Genomic DNA, 24,275 nt, shown 5'->3' on the forward strand with positions numbered 1-24,275 from the left:
TATAATTGCTGCAGTTACAAAAGTCCTTCCTGATATTGACAACTGCGAAGCTACAAAATTTTTAATTAAAGTTGTCAATTTTGTTCCATCAGGCCTACATCGTTGGAACATTAAAATGACATACTGGCCATATGTTCGTATAAATAATGTGGACATCATTTCAGATTTACATTGGCTACACTCCATGTTGTGATCAGCTGCTTTTACTAGCTTATTAAAGGAAACTGATTTACTGTCTGGCAAAGTTAAATATATAAATCTTTCTGAGTCTACACTAGTAGTACTTGATACCATACAGTTCTCGCAGTCATGCTGCCATTGATAAGAAAGCCCAAACAGCTGATCTACATCTACACCTTCAGCATGTAATACATCAAGCATATACATTAAAAACTCCTGACAATCTTGCTGAATATTTTGAGAGAATTGTGTTAGGCCTGAACATCTGTCTAACAGATTTCGAATTTCAGACACACTTTCTATGTTTCTTCTATCAGTGGTACATTTCTCTAACACAGAATTTAACAAACTGCAAAATCTTTGATCAGAATTGACCACAATCTCTTCTTTTACATTTTTTAGAGAAAACAAAACATTAACCACTACATTAGCATAGCAGTTGACACCAGAACTGTTTTCAAACTGAAAACCAACAACATCTTCAACAGAATCCTTTTTGTTTCTGCTTGTAATTTTAGGTTCATTGACTTTTTGTCTTTTTGCTACAACCTCCCCAGTATTGTTCTCATTTCTTCGTTTCCGGCCTACCACACGTTTCTCAAACAAAGGATACTGAGGCAAATGTGGCGCATACTCTCTTCTTAACCTATTGTATTCCTTAACACAATCTAGATCCGCACAAATGTTTGTGACATCACACTCAATCAAGTACAATCCCGATAAAGTTCTAACTCGTGACAATGCCACATATGCCATACCCTCCTTGAACACAGAACTGCCAATATTCACCAATGCACTGTCTACACTTAAACCTTGCGATTTATGAATTGTCACCGCATATGCCAAGCAAACAGGAAACTGCTTACGGCGAACATAAGTCTTTTACAAGCAAAAATCTAGCAGAACGACGAGCAATTAGCTGTACTTCCTCAATGCCATCAAATTTAATTTTTAAAAATTCAATTCCATCTCTATTTCTGTATTTCACAAAATCAACAACATTACCCATTGATCCATTTACCAGACCTCTTTCAACATGTAAATTCCTTCTTAAAATTATACGGCAGTTCAAGCACACATTCAGAGTCTTTTCAAAACCTGCAGTTTTAGATATACTCTTCTCTAATGAATCCAATTTTGTTTTCAGATTCCCAGACAAAATAATTGTTGATCCCATATGCTCTACTCTGTCAATAGCTTCCAGTTTCACAATCTCTTGCTTTTCTAAATGCAACATTTTGTTGTTAAATTTGGCACATTCTGCAAGAGTTGGCATCAAACATATTCCAGATTTCTTCTCAGTAATTTTCTGAAAAATATTCTCAGGCACAACATCTTGTTCTGGATATAAATTTGACAGTAATCGTGCATGTAAAGCTTCTTTCCCATGCTCGGTCACTTTTCCAATTCTAACATCTTGTAGAATAGTCTTGTAAACTTCATCCTTCGCCTGACGCATATTTTCATGCAGTTCAGCATAATTGAAGTTTAACCATATATTGACGTTGCCAATGCTGCCTAGGCACTTCCTGGTATCTTCATGCGTGAGCATTTTGAACACAGGTTGCCCTTTCACTGGTGTCAGCTGCAGAAGATCTCCGAAAACAATGATGTGTTTGCCACCAAATAACACATCATACTCACTTCTTGCATCCTCAAATGCACAAAGGCAAGCATGACATTGGAAACCATGCTTACTTCGTCAATGATAAGAAGTTTCATTTTCCTCAAGATTCTTGAAACTTCAAAACAAGCATCTCCAGATAGCTTGTGATATTGTAATTTGTTGTCATGCTCCACTGGCAGCATCAGTAAACGATGTAAAGTAATCCCTTTAATATTATGTGCTGCCAGTCCAGTTGGAGCAGTGACAACACAAGACAGCGATGACTCTGTCCTTTCCTGCAAATAGCATGAAATTGCTTTAATGAGGAAACTTTTTCCAGTTCCCGCTTCTCCACTCACGTACAGTCGGACAGGCTTCAACGACGTACATGAGCACTCTTTCTTATCATGACTTAATCCATGATCAATTTGCATGGTAACTTCGTCATATATTTTCCTCTGCTCAACGTTGAGTTGTCTTTCCAACTCTTCTAAGTTAACCGCATCCTCTTGAGCATGTGCCATGGCTCTTTCCACTTCATTCATAGCAGTGGCAGCTTCATTTTCAATAACAGGTCCTCCTAGTGGATCCTGACTCAATGAAGCAGAACTCTGACTGTCCTGAGAACTGTCTCTGGCAATCTCGGCTGCAATCGTTGCTTCCTGCTCAATTTCCGCATTCAACATTTCTACATATTTGGGAAAAGCAGGACATTCTATGGTCTCCTTGGCGGCATTGAAAGAGTCTTCGTAACAGAGGAAATCTCCAAGCAGTTCCTCTTCTGCACGCCAAGGCTTGAAAAGTTGCAAAAGTGCTAAATAGAAAAACTCCTTTTTTTCAGGAGATTCGCCACTCAATTTTCGATGGTTTACCAAGTGGCATTTTCTTTGCTTGACCAGACATCCCTCACTTCCTATTACAGCATACACTCTTTTCTCAGTATCTTCTTTGATGTTCCTCTTGAATATGTAATTTTGCAGAACCTCATACAGACAAACATTCTCGAGGTGACTGCTTCGATTTGGATAATATGTATCCAACATGTTTGTCTTCAAAATGTCGGTACTCTTTGGCTCCTTTTCCGCCAAATACTCAATTTCCCGCACAGGTTTGAGAACTCGATTACGCGTTGCTGCAAGACCAAGACTCGCCCAAACGATACTCCTGGACTTGGCATAGAGACTTGCTGAAGACAACCGGTCAGAACATTCGTACGCTCCGATTTCTCGATGCGACAACATCTTCAGACTGAAACTGTACAACTTCTTGCTGAGGCTCTTTTCATGGGAAATGTCCTCCCACATACCCTTCAATTCTGTCTTCTCTTTTTTGGTGATGTAAGACGTCACATACCGAGCCACAGCCATACAGTTATCAGCCACAAACTGTATATCCATGTTAGCATTCCACATGGACAAAATCACCGGGTTGTAGTCGTTGATGTACTTGGACTCTTCGTTCCTCTTCAAATTGTAAGTGTTTTTAGGTGATTTCTTCATGACATTGTGTCGCAGCGAAGACATCAAACTGTTTACTCTTCCTTTAGAAATCACCGGTCGTGGAAAGCCGAAACGACATTTAGTGTAGAACTTGTCCTTGTTTCGGAATTTACGACGGCAGTACTTTCCACATCGATGGCTTTGGAAACGCAGAACTTTTTCTCTTAGGCTTTTCTTCTCCTTTGCGTTTGGAACAGCACACGTAGAATACTGTTGGATGAAACTCATCACTGAGTCTTCTGGATCCGTTCCAAATTTAGGTGCATCCTTGATCCACAGCAACATATGTATATGAGGAGCACCTCTTGCTTGGTACTCCTTTCTCCAGAAGAAATCCAACACCTCTCCAAGAGGTGGATTCTTCTTATTCATGATGAAAGACATCATAGCTTCAAATCTATGATTGAAGTACCTACATACATTGACTGGATCCAAAGAGCACAGTTCTCCGGGTGTCTTGAATTCGATGTTATCTACGTTAGCATTTGCCTCTCGTAGAAATTCAAGTAAGTCTTCCCAGCCATACTCGGCACAGCTCAGAGTGAGGAACCATGTGGGAGTACCTAAGTTCCTCAACATACATTTTAAATCACCATGACGACGGTACCAGTACTCATTAGTACCACGCTGACACGCCATGAGATTAATCAGGTGAGAATCCAAAATACTGTCTTGGACATTGACTTTATCCATAAAGTCACTTGCCGAGATGTTTTGCATGTGTATACCACTTTTCAAGATGTGGTTCACTGCATATGACAGTCCAGACAGATCGCTTTCAAACAGGAGATGAAACAAATAGGGAATGCATTGTCGAAACCTAGCATCTCCTGCATACAATCGCAAAGTCCGGTATTCAGAAGCAGGAATTTGATGAGGTCGCTCATCATATCTTCCTCCCTGACCTGTTGGAAAAAGCTGTGGGAAACACCGAGCTTCCAAACTTTCCTCCCAAACACTAATGGGACTCCCTTTGGCTTGTTTCATTTGAAACAACTCAATAGCATTCCCCATGACTTCCTTGGAATGCAAAGGATGAACACTATAATGTTCATATATTTCTTCACTAGTAGAGGGTTCTACTTTCTCAATTTGACCAGCACACAAATCGCTATCCTCTTCCTCACTTACTTCCTCTTCTGCAACATATACATTCTTATAGTATTTATTATTTTTTTTCAAATACAATGTTGCCTTTTTAACTTTCCTAACATCTACTAAATCTTGCCATATTTTCTTATTCTTTGTCGGAACCCCATTAACTAAGATAACCAGAGGTTCCTCTTCCACTTTTTCTACTCCAATTGTGTTAATGTTTTTCTTCAAATCTAGAGGCAAATAAACAACTCTTCCGTTTAATCCTCTCTGTAAATCTGATGGAGGCAATTTCCCTGTCTTTGGCTCCATTCTTACAATAGCCTGAAAGGGATGGATACTTTGAATCAAAATAGATTCATAAGTATTTAAATCCTTCAATTCAGAAGGAATCTCAATCAATTCCAGATTATTATGAACTGCTCTAGCAGGCATCTGGTTTTGATTTAATTTGTTACAACAATAAGTACACACACGTTGATCCAATCCCAAATCAAAACAATTTTCTACCATCAAGTATGTTGCGAAATCCTTCCATTCACTATTATTTTCCCTTTCACTTTTTGCATATAAATCCACTAACTTAGTCTGATTCTTATAATAAGTGCGTCGACAACACACACAAGTGAAATTTGGCCTCTCACTTGATTTGACCTGAAACGTCGCAATTTCCCTCTGGAAATTATCTGTACTGGAAACCTGTACACTATCTTCCACATTACCCGCTTCTTCTTGGTCAATTTCAACATTCTCCTCTTTACTTCCAAAGTAACAAAACTCAATTTCTTCACATATATTCTTCACATCTATTTCAGAACCATGCAAAAGAGCAGCGCATAATTGTTTAAGCATAATTGCTGGACTCTTAGCATAATACAACATTCTAACTAATTTCCTCACTTTATTATGATGCACTGCTAGCATCCTGAAATGATGAAAAACACTCTGGCATACTCTCCTGGAAAGACAAGCCAGTGAATGACCATGCAAACCTGTCACTTCTCTCACTCTGCAAGGATCTAATTCTTGCAACAACATCATTTTCTGCTTCAAACTTTTCTTATTAAATGACCGTACAAAATCACAAAGCAAATTGATGGAATCCTGTCGCACACTGCAAATACTACTACACTTCCAGGTGTACACAGGACCCTTAGCACGTCTTCCTAAAACCTCATTACCTAACACCTCTTCTGCCTCTGTTGTCACAAGTTTTTCTTTTTCAACTGGACAACCATCTTTCACTTCATAAGCACGACCACTGGTGTCAACTGCATGCACCAAATCATTATCCTGGAAATAACTCTCCTCATTAAAAAAATGCCTCACAGCTTGAACTATGCATCCATTCTCCAGAAAAAACTTCACAAAAATTACTACGATTAACTATTCTCTTCCATCTACTATTTCTTTTGAAATCATAAATTGCCTTGTTTAGCTTCCTAATTCTATTGATTATCAAAATAAATAACTTACGTTTAATTTCAAATGCCTGATCAATAACTTTCTCAACTTTTTTTTTTCTCTTATAAAAAACCAGTTTCTGTTGACCTTTCTTAATATTTTTTAACAAATTGCCAATTATCCTGTTGCGGAACATTCGTTTACGAATCTCCCTAAACTGTTGTTTCCTTCTACTATCATGCACAGAGTTATCTCTTGCTCTAGCAGTAACATTTTTCATTGGCCTTTCCTTTCCATTTGAATTCCTTCTCGTTTTATGGACTGAAACATTTTCTGTAGTAATATTTTTTTTACCACACATATTTCTTATGAAATATTTTGTGCTCTTACCCGGTGCATTCTTCGTGACTTGACAAATCTTTTTGTTAGAGGACTGCTGCTTATTTTGTTTCACCTGCTGTCTTTGACGTTTTGCAGCCTTTCTCTGTCTTTCTATTGTTGGCATGGTGAAATCTTGAAATGATCTGCAGTTGAATCTGTGGTAAAATATAATAAAAAATGTTATTAACCATTATTACCAAACAGTAAAACAATAACAGTGATCAAAAACTTAACACACTACTTGACATTTTAAATAGAAGATTTTTTAGTCCTTGCAAATTTACAATACAGAAATAGCAGAAAAGAAATGACATTTATATTTATGTTACCTGTGCTATTTTATATGTGAATCTGATCTAATTTTATGAGCATATTTTAATATTTTATTGAAGACACTACACATAACCTGCTTTTGAAGGTGTCTTTATTTTTAAATTAAACGGTTTACCTTTTTACTTTTTATTAATTATAAATTTTAAAAATAAATGTTTATATTTCCATAGGCTCAAGCAGGTCAGCTTCCCATCCTATGTCATATAATTCGGACAAATCTGCATCCTCATCACGCTCTTCTTCATCCTCAGGATTTAAATCATCCAAGGGATCAACATCCACTGATGTTTCAATTACAAGTTCAATGATGAGGTCAAAATCAACTGATTGCAGATTGTCGCTCATGTTGAGGTTGTCTTTATCTTTAAAGAAAGATAACAACAATGAGATGTTGCAGAGTAAGAGACAAATCTCAGAGATTATAATAGTAAAATTGTTTAACAAGAGTAATATTTTGCAGCTATTATTTAGCCATGTCCATCAATGCTGAGCAGGTGAAGACTATGTCTAAATTTTCAGTGAACAGGACTCATCTCTTCTTAACCTTGGATAAGCCTCACCGACTCTGTGTGTCCTGCACATACTTAAATGTAAAGGGGCAGATTTATGTTAAATGGCACATCCCCAGGCATGCACCAGTTAACGTGCACCACTACTCTGCCACCCATGGTGTGCCGTATTTACAATCAGATAGGAGAAAGCTTCGTCAAAACCCTTCGCCTGCTTTAAGCAGGCATAGGTCTTGACGCAACATTGTGGAGATGGGGCACCCCTGAGCCTTGCTTGAGCTGCATCGCACTTGCGATACAACTCCAGCAATCACTACCTTTACAGCACAGATACGTCACGCATCTGTGCCATTTTTGCCCCATGATGCCCCGCATTCTAAATGCAGCACACCATGGGTGGCGGAACAGCGGCGCAGGATGACTGACACATCCCTGGTGATGCACCAGTCATCATAAATCTATCCCTAAGCTTCTTATCTTGTTACAGATGAACCGCCATATGTAGCATGAAACTATTTTGCATTTCCTAAATAGCGAATTTTAAGGAATAAATAGCAATTCTTTACCATTCCTAATTTGCAATGAGCAAATTGCTAATTGCAAATTAGCACCGCCGCTGCATCATAAAAGTGACGCACAGTGGCACAAAAGAGGCATACACCTATCATAAATCTGTCCCTAGCATTTTAAATGATTAATCCAGGATGACAATAAGGTGTGGCCTATCCAAAGGTTTGTTTAAGGTGAGGCCTACTCAGGATTGCAGATTAAAGTTACGCTTGATGAAGAATACAGAGGAGATAATACATGTAAAGGCCTACCAATGAAGTAAGTAATGTGCACTTTATTGCGCCAGTCATCATAAATGTATCCCTAAGCTTCTTATCTTGTTACAGATGAACCACCATATGTACCATCAAACTATTTTGCATTTCCTAAATAGAAAATTTTAAGGAATAAATAGCAATTCTTTACCATTTCTAATTTGCAATGAGCAAATTGCTAATTGCAAATTAGCACCGCCGCTGCATCATAAAAGTGACGCACAGTGGCACAAAAGAGGCATACACCTATCATAAATCTGTCCCTAGCATTTTAAATGATTAATCCAGGATGACAATAAGGTGTGGCCTATCCAAAGGTTTGTTTAAGGTGAGGCCTACTCAGGATTGCAGATTAAAGTTACGCTTGATGAAGAATACAGAGGAGATAATACATGTAAAGGCCAACCAATGAAGTAAGTAATGTCCACTTTATTGCGCCAGTCATCATAAATGTATCCCTAAGCTTCTTATCTTGTTACAGATGAACCACCATATGTACCATCAAACTATTTTGCATTTCCTAAATAGCGAATTTTAAGGAATAAATAGCAATTCTTTACCATTCCTAATTTGCAATGAGCAAATTGCTAATTGCAAGTTACCCATTCACTTCCATGGGCTAGGAGGCTCATAGGAATGAAGGTTGCAATTTGCGATTAGCAATTAGCTCATCACAAAATAGGAATTTTTTCAAGCGTGCAGGGGTATCTCAAGAACACCCTGCTACACCCCTGAAAAAGAAATTTTGGGGCATATGGCACACATACATGCCCTAAGGACATGTATAGGCGTCATATGGCACCTTTTGTTTTTTGGAAAAAAAATGCTTTTTGAAAAGAATTCGCAAATTACCACAAACTAGAAGTTGGTGGTAGTTTCCAAATCCTTAATATCATTTTTTACATATTTTTTGTTTGATACATTGCATTTAAGGAATCGCAAAATTTGCAAATCCTTCAGTGCAATCGCAAAATAAGGAATAGCAAATTTAAGAATTAAGGACATTAAGTAATTTCCACATGTGCAGTGTTTTCAAATTATGATTTGAAAATCGTTTTTGGGGAAAAGTAATGGTTTGCAAATTTATGACAAGGACATAATGGTGTATGCTTCTCTATAAGGCATTTCAGTGTCTCTGATGTCATTTTTCCCATATTACATTATAAGACCTTTCCCCATAGAGCACATTCCTTGTAAATATGCTCCCACCTGTGCATGGTGAATTTAGATTTTGACTGTTTGAGTCACATAGCCATGTTAAAAGTCACCCCAAAAAATTCCAAACGCTTTAAAAAAACACATTCATGTGTCTTAAGGACATTTTAAGTCATTTCCCCGTGGACAGTGTTTTGTAAGTGGCGCAAAAGAGGCATACACCTATCATAAATCTGTCCCTAGCATTTTAAATGATTAATTCAGGATGACGATAAGGTGTGGCCTATCCAGAGGTTTGTTTAAGGTGAGGCCTACTCAGGATTGCAGATTAAAGTTACGCTTGATGAAGAATACAGAGGACATAATACATGTAAAGCTCTACCAATGAAGTAAGTGATGTCCACTTCATTGCGCCAGTCATCATAAATGTATCCCTAAGCTTCTTATCTTGTTAGACATCAACCGCCATATGTATCATATAACTATTTTGCATTTCCAAAATAGCGAATTTTAAGGAATAAATAGCGATTCTTTACCATTCCTAATTTGCGATGAGCAAATTGCTAATTGCAAATTACCCATTCATTTCCATGGAGCAGGAGGCCCATAGGAATGAAGGTGCAATTTGCGATTAGCAATTAGCTCATCGCAAATTAGGAATTTTTCCAAAGGTGCAGGGGTGTCTCAAGAACACCCTGCTGCACCCCTGAAAACGAAATTTGTGGGCATATGGCGCACATAAATTTTAACAACATTCCTTTACCTCAAAAACGATTTTCAATTCATAATTTGAAAACACTGCCCACAGGGAAATTACTTAAAATGTCCTTAAGACACATGAAAGTGTTTTTTTATTGCCTTTCCAGCATGGTTGGGTCACTTTTAACATGGCTATGTAACACAAACATTTAAAATCTAAATTTCCCATGCACAGGTCGGAGCATATTTACAAGCAACTTGCGCCACAGAGAAAGGTCTTACATTAAAATGGGAAAAATAACATCAGGGACAGTCAATTGCCGTATAAAGAAGCATACACCATTATGTCCTTGTCATAAATTTAAAAACAATTCCTTTTCCCCAAAAACGATTTTTAAATCATAATTTCAAAACACTGCACATGGGAAAATTACTTAAAATGTCCTTAAGACACATAAAAGCGTTTTTTGATTGCCTTTGCAGCATGTTTGTATCACTTTTAACATGGCTATGTAACACAAACATTCAAAATCTAAATTTTCCATGCACATGTGGGATCATATTTACAAGCAATTTGCGCCACATAATTCATAATTTTCTCCTTAAAGCACACTATTCTCTATCTAAATTAAAGAAATATTTTCTCACCTTAGCAAATACTTTGAGTTTGAAAACAGTCTCAGAAACACACCAATTTGTCTTCAGCAGAGCAAAAGGTATGCACTCCGGAGTCTGCAGCTATCAAAAGCACAGAAATGCTGTAATTCTTCACACATATCTCTCATGTCACCCAATCAAAACTCTTCCCTCACTTTTTTTCAAATGAAAACCCTTCCCCCCTCTGCCATTTCATGCCTTTTCTGCATGGCAACCACCTCTTGGAAGACTTCTGGTGTTTGCAAGTTCACACAACTTTGTTGCAATTGAACTCTGAACTCTCAGTGCACCTGCATATCCAGTGCATTCTTTCATTTAATGATTTTTTATTGACCATTCAAAATACATCTTTCAAAGAACACATCCGTGCACCCTAACTTTCTGTTTTCAGCAATCAAAATCCACCAATCACTGTTACTGCTTCATGAACACAGAAACTCCACAGTTTTTTTCATTTTAAACTCTCATTTTTTCAACTGCCATTTCATTGCCACACTTCATCTGACTGCAGGAGAACCTTCTCTCACCATGTTTTCTGTCTGGATTGTTGGACATAGTTATATTCACTGGGCTCAAAGGTACGTTGAAAACAGGAAATTACCTAACCTCAATTTACAAGATGTGGAAATTAAGTGGTTTGGCCACAGAGGATTAAAATGTCACCAATTGATACCATTGGTGAAAACCTTTATGCATTTGCCCAAACCTGACCTGTTAATTGTGCACTGTGGAGGTAATGACTTGGGCACTTTGACTGGTGTAGGTCTGGAAATGCTTTTAAAGGACACCTTTGAGCAATTAATGGCACTTTTTCCTCAGACTGCCTTGGTATATTCAAATATATGCCAAAGACAGAAATGGAGGTGGTCGAACCAATTTTGTCCACAAATTGAGAAGTCGAGGAAGCATGTAAACAAATCTGTTTCAGCTTACATGAGAGACCATGGAATGGGCTCCCTGTACAACAATAACTTGCGTTACTACATGCAAGATATCTACAGAGGAGATGGAGTTCACTTCTCAGATGAGGGCAACAGAATTTTCACTCTGAATTTAAGAATGTGCATTGGTACCTACTTATAAGTACCTAAATGTACCATAAACCCAAAAGCTCTTCTCAGAGCTACCCTACATCTGATCACTCACAATTATTATTTTACTCTAACATTTTTCACTAATTTTCAACAAAGTACGCTCCCTGGGGCGCTACCCGGTACGCGAACCGGGAGCTAACCTCGCGAAATTTTAAATTTTTTTTTTTTTTCGCACATATGGGCCTCCTCAGCCACCCTCACAAAACCTAGGGGGTCAAGATAAGTCTACCGTGCCCCCTTCTACCTATTCTGAACATTATTTGCCCTCCATCTTGTATCTTAATTCGACCGAAACACAAAATGGTGGACTCCCGTTACGCTTAAGGTTCGCGTACCGGGGCGCTCACCGGTTCGCATACCGGGTCGCTCCCTGGGAAGCGCACCATCAAAAAAGGTGGGAAAGTAGTTCACAGAAAAGCCACTGGAGACAATTTCACCAAATATAGATTAGCTCATACTACATACCAATCCCTACCATTTTCACAAATTTGATTGGAATTCCATTTAGTCATTTAGCCTGTAGACCTCTCTAAATACCCTGAGGTAAATTACTTCACAAAACACATCTGAAGTGTTGGAATTGACAACCAATGAAAATGTTACTTTCATTTTCTACTTTTTTTACCTGACATTTCATTGGTTATATACCTGAATATATATAAAGGAAGAGAAGAAAACACAGCCATTTTGACTACTACTTCTTGCTGTACATTTCAATAGTATTTTCACTAATTCCTTCAACTTCTTTCTAAAGGTAAGTTTTTATTTTTAAAACTGAAGTATATTGTGCACTATAAGTTAATATGGTAAACTTTTTCTGATAGATATATACTATCCCTCTGTAGTAGTTATAGATTTAGAGAGACTTCTCTGTTATAGTTATGGATGGAGTTAGGCTTCTCTTGTATAATTATGAATTTACTTACGTTAAATCACATACACTTTTTTTAAATTCCTACTTCCACTCTGATACTATACACTGCCCAAAGATAAATTCACTGATAAAAAATCCCTATCTAAAATTATTCCCAACATTGCCCTATCTCTACTAATGTATATTTTTTTAATCCAAATTTCAGGCAAAATGGAAGGCGAAAACCAAGTTTCTTTTGAAATGGACCTGCAAGAGAGCAGCCAAGAATTGATTGATACAATTGATCAAATTGACATTGAATTTTTCGATGAAACTTGGGACAATGAACTACTGCAATGTGTACAAGCAGTAGATAACCTCCTTGCAAATGAGGACATTTTACACCCTCAGAGACTACAATGTATATTCCATGATAATTATGAAATTTCTGACAATGAAATGTTAGAAAGTTTAATAAATTATGAAACACAATCACAATAAAAAAAATGCTTAAAAAATAAAGAAAATAAAAAATAATCAACAAAACCAACAATCAATTAACATACTGCATTTGAAAAGTCTCTCATTCTTTTTTCATTGTAGTACGCTGCCCAGAACGCTTCCCGGTTCGCGTACCGGGCGCTACCCACGCAAAAAAAACAAAAAAAATTTATTTTTTTTTGCCCCGCAGGGCCCTTTTAAAGCCTCCACATTAAACCTAGGGGGTCAGGGATGATCTACTATGCCCCCTTATGGTCATTTCCCCCTTTGTTTTGGCCTCCTCTTGTCTCTCAATCCTACCGAGAGACAAGATGGCGGCCGCTACGGACTGTTTAGAATGTTGACAGACACCGGAGAGCCAATCAGCTTCGCTACGCGAAGTTCCGGTACGCGCCCGGTCCGCGAACCGGGGCGCGGACCGGTCCGCTGTTACAGATATATATCTTTTTTTAAACGTTAATTTCTCAAAATCCACTGGAGCACATATATTGAGACCTACAAAAGGCACATCGGGCTACCAGTCCCTACAATTTTGCCAAGTTTCATGCAAATCCATTCAGCCGTTCGGGCTAAAAGTGAGGCCAACCGCCCTATGGAAAACTCAATGTTAAAAACACGTTTTGGGACCCCCCTTTTTTCTCAACCCCCCCTGGACGAACCCCCCCCAAATTTCCAGGGGCTGCTCAGAAACAAAATGTTCCATTTTCCAGAAAATTTCAGCCAATTCCGTCCACAAACGCCAAAGTTATTAGACATAGAATTTTCAAAAATCCCATAGGGAAAAAATCCTAACTATATATACCTACTGGCGACCGCCAGTAGGTAATATATAAAAGATCCAAAAACAATTGTGATAACTAAAATAAGTGGTATCATGCGCTGCATGTACCACAATGCAGCTGGGCTAATTGCCTACTGGTATGCCAGGCAGTGTGCTCCCTTCTCCTTTTGTGATCAGCTTCTTGTTCATTTGTTGGGCTGATGAGCTCTTGTATTCACTTTAGCTCTGGTTGTGGTAGAGAAACCTGATAAGGCTGTGAACAGCATTAACAGCACCCCCAAATGTCGCTTGTTATTCTCTACTGAAGGACAACAATCCTGATACACTCGTCTAGAGATACACTGTATTTACTTCAATGCATCTGGGCTAAATGTGTGTTGCTATGCCAGACAGTGTACTCATTTCTATATTATATTTGGAACGTGTCCACCTTTTTCTCAATTATTAATTAATTTATTCGCATTTTCACCCTCTTTTACTTTTTACTTTGGATGTCTGCTGTGCTCCAATGTTAAAAAATATACTCTGCACAATTAATATCGGTAAAACTGTCTGTGTTTTATATTGCACACTATAAAAAACGGTGTTAAGGTTTTTAATTTCAACATATAAGATAGATGTTATTCCAGGTCATTTTGACAAATTCTGCAGCCATCTGCGTTTGTGGTTTTCTTTATTAAAGCCACAATCACAAACTATGACCACAATTCAAGCTTCGGCAGGTTTTTTATTTGACAAGACATTGTTGCCACCTACCTGAACACCACCAAACCCATTGGGCCCCAAGAACCGCTCACATTCACTTGCAATGTCGGCCCAGCGCCATTCAAACAGGTGGACAATGGAAGTTCTTCCAGCCTTGGTGTTGGGGTTGTACTGAGCGCAGCAGAGCCCGGCGGCCACCAGGAGCAGGAGGAGCTTCATGTTGCCGCTGAGGAGAATCAGACAGAGACCTTTATTTATACTCCTTCAGAAAGATAATACACGTTTCCCATATCACATATTGTCAGAAACCTGTTTCTGTATTGGAGAACCATGTAACAGGTGAAGATAACACAGCAACTCTCACAATTCAATTCACCTTCACGTGGGTACTTCCATATGGTACTACATTCTTTCTGCAGACATCAAGCTTCACATGCAGGAAACTTATTTCATCTTAGTAGTGATAGATAACAAACTTATCTGTAGTTGTTTCTATTGATCTGCAGGGTAACCAAGTTGTACAAGTCGTACACCCTGTCCTTCAGTCCAAAGCAGCATGCCAACACATTGCCACAAGGCACAACTGGACCAGAATCTCACAGACAGATTACTACCCAAAACATCTTTAATACAGAGACACTGCTGTTTCTCTGAACACAAACCCTTCTCTATCATGGCTGAAACATTGCAGTTCAAAACGCTTTACAGAGTACTGGCCACTGGTTTGTTGATTTTCGTCTCCCCTCTCTAGAGCGTTCAACTTGAAATATGAAAATACAATGCAAAGTGCTTTAAAACACTTTTATCATAACTTTACTGTTTAAACCTGCCCTGCCCGCCTCTCTGTTTCAAGACTACCAAACTTAAAATGCGGTTTGCCGCAGAAATGACGTGGATCCTCCTCTGGAGTGCTGTACTTGTGGAACGCGTGTGCCAACACAGGTGAGAGGGCTATTGGGACAAAATGAGACTGTTCTGCTCACTGTCACTTATTTTTAGGACTCGGTCTAGTCTAGCTTTCAGCTAAGCCTTAGTTGGATCTAATCTATCTTTGAGATAGAGAAGCAAACATCAGAACTTAAGCACTTCAAATATACTATATTCTCAGAAATACTGTTAGAAATGGGGTTGTTGGTTGACTGAGGAGTAAGCCCTGGTCAAGCAGCAACCACTATCCTAGCCAGGGTAAGGGGCAGGCAAACCCTAAATTACCCTGTGCTCACTCTCTGGTAAGTTTGGCATAGAGCGGTGAGACTTAACTTAGATGTAGTGTAAAGTATTTGTGCAACCCTTCAAACAGTTAAACAGTGAAAACACAACACAAAAATATTTCACAGCAGGTTAGAAAAATAGCTCTGATTTTAAGAAATAAAATGAGAGCAAAAAGACAACAAATCAATGCTTAGAACTTGAGAAATTGCTTTTGAAAGCTTACAGTGAAAAATAGCACCACAAAGCACTATTGCAGATATCTGGGCGCGTTGGACTGGAACAAAGTCACACTTTCAGGCCTATCACAATGGAGTGTGGGCCAGCCACAGGGACCTAGGTATGCCTGCTGAACAGAGTACATGAAATCCTTGTTGAGGAGCACTGCGTGGATCCACTGCAAAGATGCATCGCACAGCTGAGGCGATGCGTTGATTTCGAGATGTGACGAGGCTGCGGTGCGAGGTCCTGTTGCATGGATGCAGAGGGTCCTTTTGACAGGGTTTGCAAGGCAAAGTCCGGTGTCGAGGATGCAAGGCACAGTAGAGATGATGCATCGGTTCTAATCAGAGGTAAAGCTGTGGTGATGCGAGTCTTTTGCAACTGGTCTCATCCATGCAACAGCAGCGATGCATCTGTTTTGTTTGAGGATGCGCTGCTCAGTCAGGGAGATGCATCGAATCTGCTCTGGGATTTGTCACTGAGCAGAGAAGATGCATTGGTTCAGCTGGTAAGCACCTCAGGCCCCATTTCAAAGGTTCAGAACTGGGGCGGCACCACTTGGCAGGGTAGAATCACAAATGGCACAGTACAGGTGCAGGGGTTGGAAGCCTATTATGTCCATGAGGCTTCAGATCAGGAGCTCAACCTACTATACCTTGGAGTCACTCTGGGTTCTGGGGACAATTGATGCAGGTCCAGTCCTTCTCACCCAGGCAAGACGGCAGCAGGCAGCAGTTTAGCACAGCAAAGCATGAGCCCAGCAAAGTGCTGTGCAGTGCAGTACAGCAGAGTGACAGTTCTTCAGCAGCACAGCAGTTCTTCTTCCTGGCAGAGTATCCACAGGTCCAGACGTGTACTGAAGTGGTAGTGTCTGAGGTCTAGTACTTATACCCAGGGATGCCTTTGAAGTAAGGGAGACTTCAAAGACAAGCCTTTAAAGTAACAAATGTCCCCCCTTCCTGCCCTGGCTTCAGACCTACAACAGGGGGGTAAGCAGCCCTTTGTGTGTGGACAAGACACTGCCTATTTAGGTGTTAGGTGAGGAAGTGCCCAGCTTCCCCCTCCCATCCTGCCAGAGATTGCCCATTGAAACACACCTAGGCCCCCATTGTGTGTGGCTGTTGAGGAAGAATAACCAGAGCCCCACTGCCAACCACACCCAGTTATGTGATCAAAAACAGGCTACAAAAGCAAAAAGAAAATATGATGGACGGAATGCTGAACAATCTAAATAGTCACCCCCAATCAACAGGTATGAGTTTAATCCATCTTTTTTGTTGCCCACCACACCAGCCCAGTTTTGACCCAGCCATATGCAAATGAGTCTTGACCCTCCATCCCATGGGAACAGTCCAGCCCGAACTGCCAGGCCAGGTCCTCACTGGACCGGAAAAAACAATCCTAGAACCGGTTTCGGAGTATCACCTTTTGTCAGCCAGGCTTCCCTTGAATCCAGAGGCACAGTGAGCACGGGACCCACTTCTGGGCATACCTTCCCCGCTTAGGGTATCAAAAGCAAAAAGAACAAATAATGTGCTGGTCCCAAGATGCTTTTTTCCGGTTTAGGGAGAACCTGGCCGTTCGGGCTGGGTCCAATGTGGAATGGCATGGTGAGTAAAATATTGATGGATATAGGCCCATCTCTCTATACTGGGGTCAATGTTTGATATTGTTCATCATTCTATCCATCAAGTTTTCTTTTTGCATTTATCACTGTAAGTGGGACGGGTTTGCTGAGACATGGGTCCCAGTGGGTGGAGCTTGAGGAGTTGCACTATGCAGAATTCTGCAGAGTTGCATAAAAACTCAGTGAAATGGAATTCAAAACCTGCTCCAAGGCAGAGCAAGCAGAACATCACAGGCAGCATCAAAAGATTAGAAAAACAAATAGTTTCAAATTTTTACAATGTTACAAAGATCAAAGACCAGATTACTTGTGTCCTGCAGAGGCGATGCCTGCCGCTCAACCACACTAATGTAGACTTGAGGGAGACCCCTCTCTACCCCCCTGGCACTGCCCATCCCTTTCCAAGCCCCCCTTCTTACCAGTCATGCTCGCTGCTGGTGCTACTGGGCCTGCACTCCCAGCAACATGCAAAAAGAACAATTGATGGACAGAATGCAGAACAAGGTCATACATTCACCCCAGTACAGAGATCTGGGCTGAAATCCCGAAACTGGTCCTAGGATGCTTGTTTCCAGTCCAGGGAGGACCTGGCCTGGTAGTTCGGGCTGGACTGTTCCCATTGGGCGCAGGGACAAGACTGATTTGTATATGGCTGGGTCCAAACTGGAATGGCATGCGAGAAAAAAAACAATGGATTTAGACCCAGATCTCTGTACTTGGGGGTGAATGTATGACATTGTTCTGCATTCCCTCCATCAATTGTTCTTTTTGCATTTGTCACCCCGAGTGGGACGGGTATGCCCAGACGTGGGTCCCGTTCTCTCCATGTACTGGAGTCAAGCTATTCTGGCTGAGGAGGGCTGAAAGCCCGAAACCGGTCCTAGGATGCTTGTTTCGAGTCCAGGGAGGACCTGGCCCAGCAGTTTAGGCTGGAATGCTCCCATTGGGCGCAGGGTCAAGATTGATTTGCATATGGCTGGGTCCAAACTGGAATGGCATGGTGAGCAAAAAAACAATAAATTTAGGCCCAGATCTCTGTACTGAGGTGAACATATGACATTGTTCTGCATTCTGTCGATCAATTGTTCTTTTTGCACTCCCAGCAACATGGTCGCCTCTAGGCCAAGCTCATGGATGGGCCACTAACTCGGCCCGAGGTGCGGTCAGCGGCTTCTGCACCTCCTCGCAGCTCGTCAGCCCAAGTCCAGCACAAAGTAAGGTGACAAGATGGCTGCGAGTGTAGGAGAGCCGGGAGGGGCAAAGCCTGGATAGGAGTAATGGAGGAGTGCTGGGCTACAGGGGAGGGAGTGGAGAGATGCGCTGATAGATTGTTGTTCTTCAGAATGTCCCTCACAGTCACAATGTCACAGCATAGTTATGTTCAATTCTGGCAACATTCACTTCATTTTGTGTGAATTTGGGCATTTTCTCCAAGAGAGAATGGAAAACATTGTGGTAAGAAACTTTTTGTTAGCAAGAACAAACACTCAAGATTATTCATCGGTCACATAGTGTAAAGTTTCCAGCAATCAACACCTTCCCTTGTACCTTTTGACTTTGATATTCCTCGATTACAAAATTGTGAGCCCAGAGCTCCAGTTGGCAGAGACCTATGTGCATGAACCAATATCCATAAATCCAAACTCAGTAAGAGTGATGGGCTGTGTGTGTGCATTGACGGCGCCATTGGAGTCAGTGTCCGCAGATTCAGTTATGAATATATTTTCAAAAACATAGTAAATAATTTTATCCTTCATTTTGAAAAAATGATTGAAGTCCAGATCGGTAGAACTGGAATCAGACGGTAGACGGAGGCTTTTAGAGGTGGACCAATGCTTCATAGCTGTCTGAAGGCTTATCATCAGTGCTTCCTCTCTGGACTAGGGGTGGGCCAGCGGCAGCGCTGCTAAACTCTGCTACGCTATGTTGGAGGCCGAGTTTTTTGCCAAGCTTCGTGCTTCAAGTGGAACGTGGAGTGGAGGAAACTTTGCAATCTCCTTCAGTGTAATGGAGTTCACCTCCCACTTTTAGTGCTCTCCATGCTGACGGAGTCATGCTAGCCTTGCTGATGAGGGGTGATACCCCAAAACTGGTCATAGTACCCCTGTACAGAGATTTGGGCCTAAATCTATAATTTCTTTTGCTCACAACACCACCCCAGCTTGGACCAAGCCATATGCCAATCAGTCTTGACCTTGTTCCCCATGGGAACAGTCCAGCCTAAACTTCCAGGCCAGGTCCTCCTTGGACTGCAAACAAACAACCTGGGACCAGTTTTGGGGTATCACCCCTCATCAGCCAGGCTGGCTTGAATCCAGTGGCACAGTGAGCATGAAACCCATGTCTGGATGTACTCTTCCCACTTAGGGCGACAAAAGTAAAAAGGACAAATGATTGACAGAATGCTGAACAAGTCAAACATTCATCCCTGGTCCCAGATCTGGGTACTCCATCATTTTTTTGCTCACAATCCTACCCCAGTTTGGACCCAGTGATATGCTAATCAGTCTTAACCCTGATCCCCATGGGAACATACAAGCCTAAACTGTAAGGTCCTCCCTGGGCTGGGAAAAAACACCCTGAGACCGGTTTCGGGGTATTACCCCTCATCAGCCAGGCTAGATTGAATCCATTAGCACAGTGATGTTGCAAGCCAATCACCTGAACTCCAAGAAGTTCAGAGGGGGCAACGTTAGTCCCCAAATCCCACGAGAGACCCGATATGGCAGCAATGAATTGAAACACTGCTACCTCTCAAGTTCCCATGGGGAAAGGGGTTTGGGAGAGAGAAACAGAAACATCGTCTTCCAGAGATGTGACGTCTGGAGTACTGGACTCTGGGCTCAGGACAGGATATAGCACCATCTGATGTGCTGGACTCTGGGTTTCAAATGGGAAGTAACACAGATATTTCTGGACAGCATCAGACAATTCACATAAAGCACTGTTAGTGTCTGCAATAAAAGAATATCTCATTAACGTACAGTGATGTCAAGAATTGTTCGTGAACAATCAGTATGTATAACAGCATTACATAAAACCTTTAGTTGACTCAAATCAAGATGTCTCTCTTGGACTTCATTAATTATCAGTGTTATATAATAACTGTTACCTTGCTTATAACAACTGCTTACTGTATGCATAGAACCAACAACTTTTAAACGCACAAAAATAGCTTCACAAATTGCTCCCATGAAGATCATACTAGAACAGTTCTTGGCAGTGTGAGTCTAGACTTTTTAAAGAGAAATACGTCTTTCTCTACTGAACAATAATGCACACCATAGTGTCTTTTCAAATAGTTTGTCTCAATTGTTCTTAAGCATTAATATGTCTGATCTTCACCGTCTTTCCGAAGTAGGTACTGTGGCTTAGAATTTCCTAGAATTGCTATTTACCTTGTCTTGCAGATTTCAGAAGTGCCAGAAAAAAGCGAGTTAGAATTCACCTTCTTGTCATGTTCTTCTTTTCCAGAAGCTAAGGCGAATGCCACAAATGCTTAAGAGCGCAGCAGAAGCTGGTCTGCAGGGATCCCGGAGATCCGGAAGACTTGGCTGAAGTCAAGTGAGTACAAGTCAGGAAAAATACAGTAATTAGAAGAACAATGCTGCTTTTTAAATAGACACAGATGTACACGTGTCTTCAAGTCGTAGGTTGGGAACCAAATTAGATGGAAAATGTTTACATGGTGGCACATTGATCATTAGATTAATGAGGAGTTGCAGGATTCGAACAGTGACAGTTGGAAGGCATGCTGCACATGTCTTAATTTAAACTGTTGGCACAAGTTCCACACAGTGCTTAATCAGTACATGAACAAAAAGCATAAGCAATTGCAAGCCAGTACATGAACAACAAGCAATGGCAATTGTAAACCAAATACTAAATTACAATGAACATAACCCCAAGAGAGCAAGGATATTCATGAAGTATTGTTTGAATCATGGAATCGTACATAATGCCATATTCATTAGACAAAGTAACAAAGAGATGGGAAACCCCAATGTACCCTTGCGGGCTTGGGCAATGTTAATAGTGTTAGGTATGAGGTGCCTGCAAGGGATTTTATTCAGATAAATTACTTTCAGATTCGAATTACTGAGTTCCAATTTCTCTAAATTTTGAAGCAATCTGATTGAATTTCACTACAGCTTTGATCAAATTCTACTGTTCTGGCAGTTATTGCAATGAAGATCTATTAAAAAATAATAAAAATAAAAATAAACACGGGATAATCTTTTGAAAAATATTTTTCTTATTTATATTTCATAAATTCATAGGGTACATTTCAACAATTCAAGTAGATTTCAATGCTTGCAAATGAACAAGGAGTTTAACACTTCATCCTGTGATTCATCTGAAAAAAGTCCAATCCAAATAAAAACAGAAAGTGACATATATCTTTCTTAAATAAAACAGTCACTTAAAAATACATTGACACATGGAGAAATGGGCTGTGTAGTCGATGTTTAGGTCTTCTATTGTTTTACTCCTTTAGACCATCTTCAAGACAACAAAGTTTGCATATGGCAGTGACCCCTAAAACAACATAATGCAATTCATTACACTTCTGTCAGTTCTTTTCTCAATATTTACAAAATTACAGATTACTCGTGTGACAAGGAACAACCTTCTAAACTAAAGGTTTCTTGTTCTCCCCTTAACCGTTTATAAAAGTAGGGAATGCATGAGAATCAGCAAAGTGGATAGAATCACCACACTTTGAAAAAGGGAACCAGTGAAAATTCACACGCAACCGGTCAGACTGATAATGGATTTTAATGAAATGAGCTTTGTCATGAGAAAAAGTCTCAACAAACATTGGACTATACTGCTTGGTGACAGAACCTTGAAGGACGCCATCGGCACTAGACCACAGATCACATATAGGCGTGGCAGAAATCTGAAAACTAGGCTGAGCCCTACTGTACCGTGCTCCACTAAGACTACTACATGGCTCATGCCACCCTCCAAGAGCTTTTTCAAGTGAGGATGTTGTGGTGTCTGCAAATGGGCGTGCCATGGGACCAAGAACTTCTATGGCTTCAACAAAAAGAAATGACATTAACCACAACATCACATTCAACACTAAGTACGTAACCTATGTTCTAGAATGCACCTGCAAGAGTCAATATGTAGGCAGCACTATTCAAGCTCTCAAAGAAAGCATCAGTGAACACGCAAGAGCCATCCACCAAAAGGACGCATGCTACCCGATGGCTCTACACGTGGCTTCCTGTCCCTCTTAAGGCTCCCACAAGAGATTTCAGTTTTTTGGCATAGAGGTCACGGAAGCAAGCATGAGAGGTGGCAACCGTGAACTCAGACTCAGACGCCAGGAAGCTAGTTGGATTATGCGTCTTCAATCAGTTCGACATGGCCAAAACTCTGACCAGGAGTTACAGTACTTTTTGGGAACCTGATAAGTAACCTTCCTCTTCTGTGCATACATGAATGTGCATGGCTATCAATGAATAGCCTGCATCCCCGACTGGACTACGGAAACGCCCTCTACGCCGGAACCACAGCCAAGCTACAGAAAAGACTCCAGCGCATCCAGAACGCCTCCGCCCGACTCATCCTGGATGTCCCCCGATGCAGCCACATCTCCAGCCACCTGAGGAACCTGCACTGGCTCCCCGTCGACAAGAGGATCACGTTCCGGCTCCTCACCCACGCACACAAGTCTCTCCACGACCTGGGCCCCAAGTACCTCAACGACCGCCTGACCTTCTACACGCCCACCCGCCAGCTACGGTCCACCAGCCTCGCCCTCGCAGCCGTACCACGCATCCGAAGAGCCACCGCCGGAGGAAGATCCTTCTCTTACCTGGCTGCCAAGACTTGGAACTCCCTCCCCATCCACCTTTGGCTGACCCAGGACCATCTCGCCTTCAGGAAACAACTCAAGACCTGGCTGTTTGAGCAGTAGCATACCCCTCCCCCCAAGCGCCTTGAGACCCTCCCGGGTGAGTAGTGTGCTATACAAATGGCATGATTGATTGATTGATTGATTGATTGATCCCCTCCTCCAGGGCGGTTTCCTTTCCCCAGCAGTCTACTTGTGGTTTTACGCTTTGAACTATAATGTCTCCTGTTTTGCATCACAGTGCTTATTAGGTCTTAGACTCTCATACATACAGTTAATTGAACACACCAGAATATTTCCTAAGAATGTCTTCTTCCGTTTTTCATTTTCTTACTTTTCACCGACATTTCAGATATCCGTGTTCCATGAGAAATACTGTTAACCCTGTTACTTTTTGCTTAGTTTTTATATAAGATTGGTGATCTCTATATTTAGCCTTGACATAAGATGTCTTGTATGTTAAGTGTGTTCTTACTGTAACTAGAAACTTCCTAGGCTCTATCATCTTTACTCCGTGTCTTTGTTTCGTTCTTTCATGCACCTCCCAACCTCACTCCACCACTCTTGTCCACTGTGTTCCTCACTTCCTTTAAACTGGCAGGTCCAGCTAGATCCATTATACCTGGAGCAGTTTAGCGGTCTAGTCTGACACGCTAGCTCCCTCTACGCGACCTGGTAATCCTCGTCACAACCCAAACCACTTCCGGCCCGCGCTCGCCCCGGTTAACGTTCCAGCTTTTGATATCAGCTTGCCTGAACTTCCCGCCCCTTCCGCCACTGAACAAGGTGGCCGGCAGTTTACTCGCCGATCATACACCGAGGAAGACATTACCCGTCTCTCCTGCTTCGCATCTATAGGTAAGCCTGCTCCCCCTCCTTCATTCACCGATCACGTGGGCAGCCCGTGCCTTGGTCTTTGGCATGCCGGATGCGCTAACTCCTGCCCGTTTGAATTTTAATTTTAATCCTACTTTCTTAGATCGCTGGTTGGACGGATGTACCCAACCGTCCCCCTGCGTATTCCCTGAGGCACCTGTGCTGGTACTTTTACCCTGTTGTATTTCTATCTAGG

The 24,275-nt window shown here is 41.1% G+C and overlaps 1 protein-coding gene across 3 annotated transcripts in view; it reads right to left on the minus strand.

The window, feature by feature from the left end:
* Nucleotides 1–24,275, minus strand: part of LOC144807751 (pancreatic alpha-amylase-like) — a 250,105-nt gene that overhangs the window by 110,249 nt on the left and 115,581 nt on the right. For 2 of the 3 annotated variants that reach the window (XM_078673408.1, XM_078673410.1), the window contains one exon: nucleotides 14,328–14,502. In XM_078673408.1, coding sequence (XP_078529534.1) covers nucleotides 14,328–14,502 — 175 coding nt within the window. Of the gene's footprint in view, nucleotides 1–14,327; nucleotides 14,503–20,782; nucleotides 20,889–24,275 lie in introns of all 3 variants that reach the window. The other variant, XM_078673409.1, reaches the window with a different exon arrangement.

This window comes from Lissotriton helveticus, chromosome 1_2, assembly GCF_964261635.1.
Source record: "Lissotriton helveticus chromosome 1_2, aLisHel1.1, whole genome shotgun sequence".
Classification (NCBI taxonomy): Eukaryota; Metazoa; Chordata; class Amphibia; order Caudata; family Salamandridae; genus Lissotriton; species Lissotriton helveticus.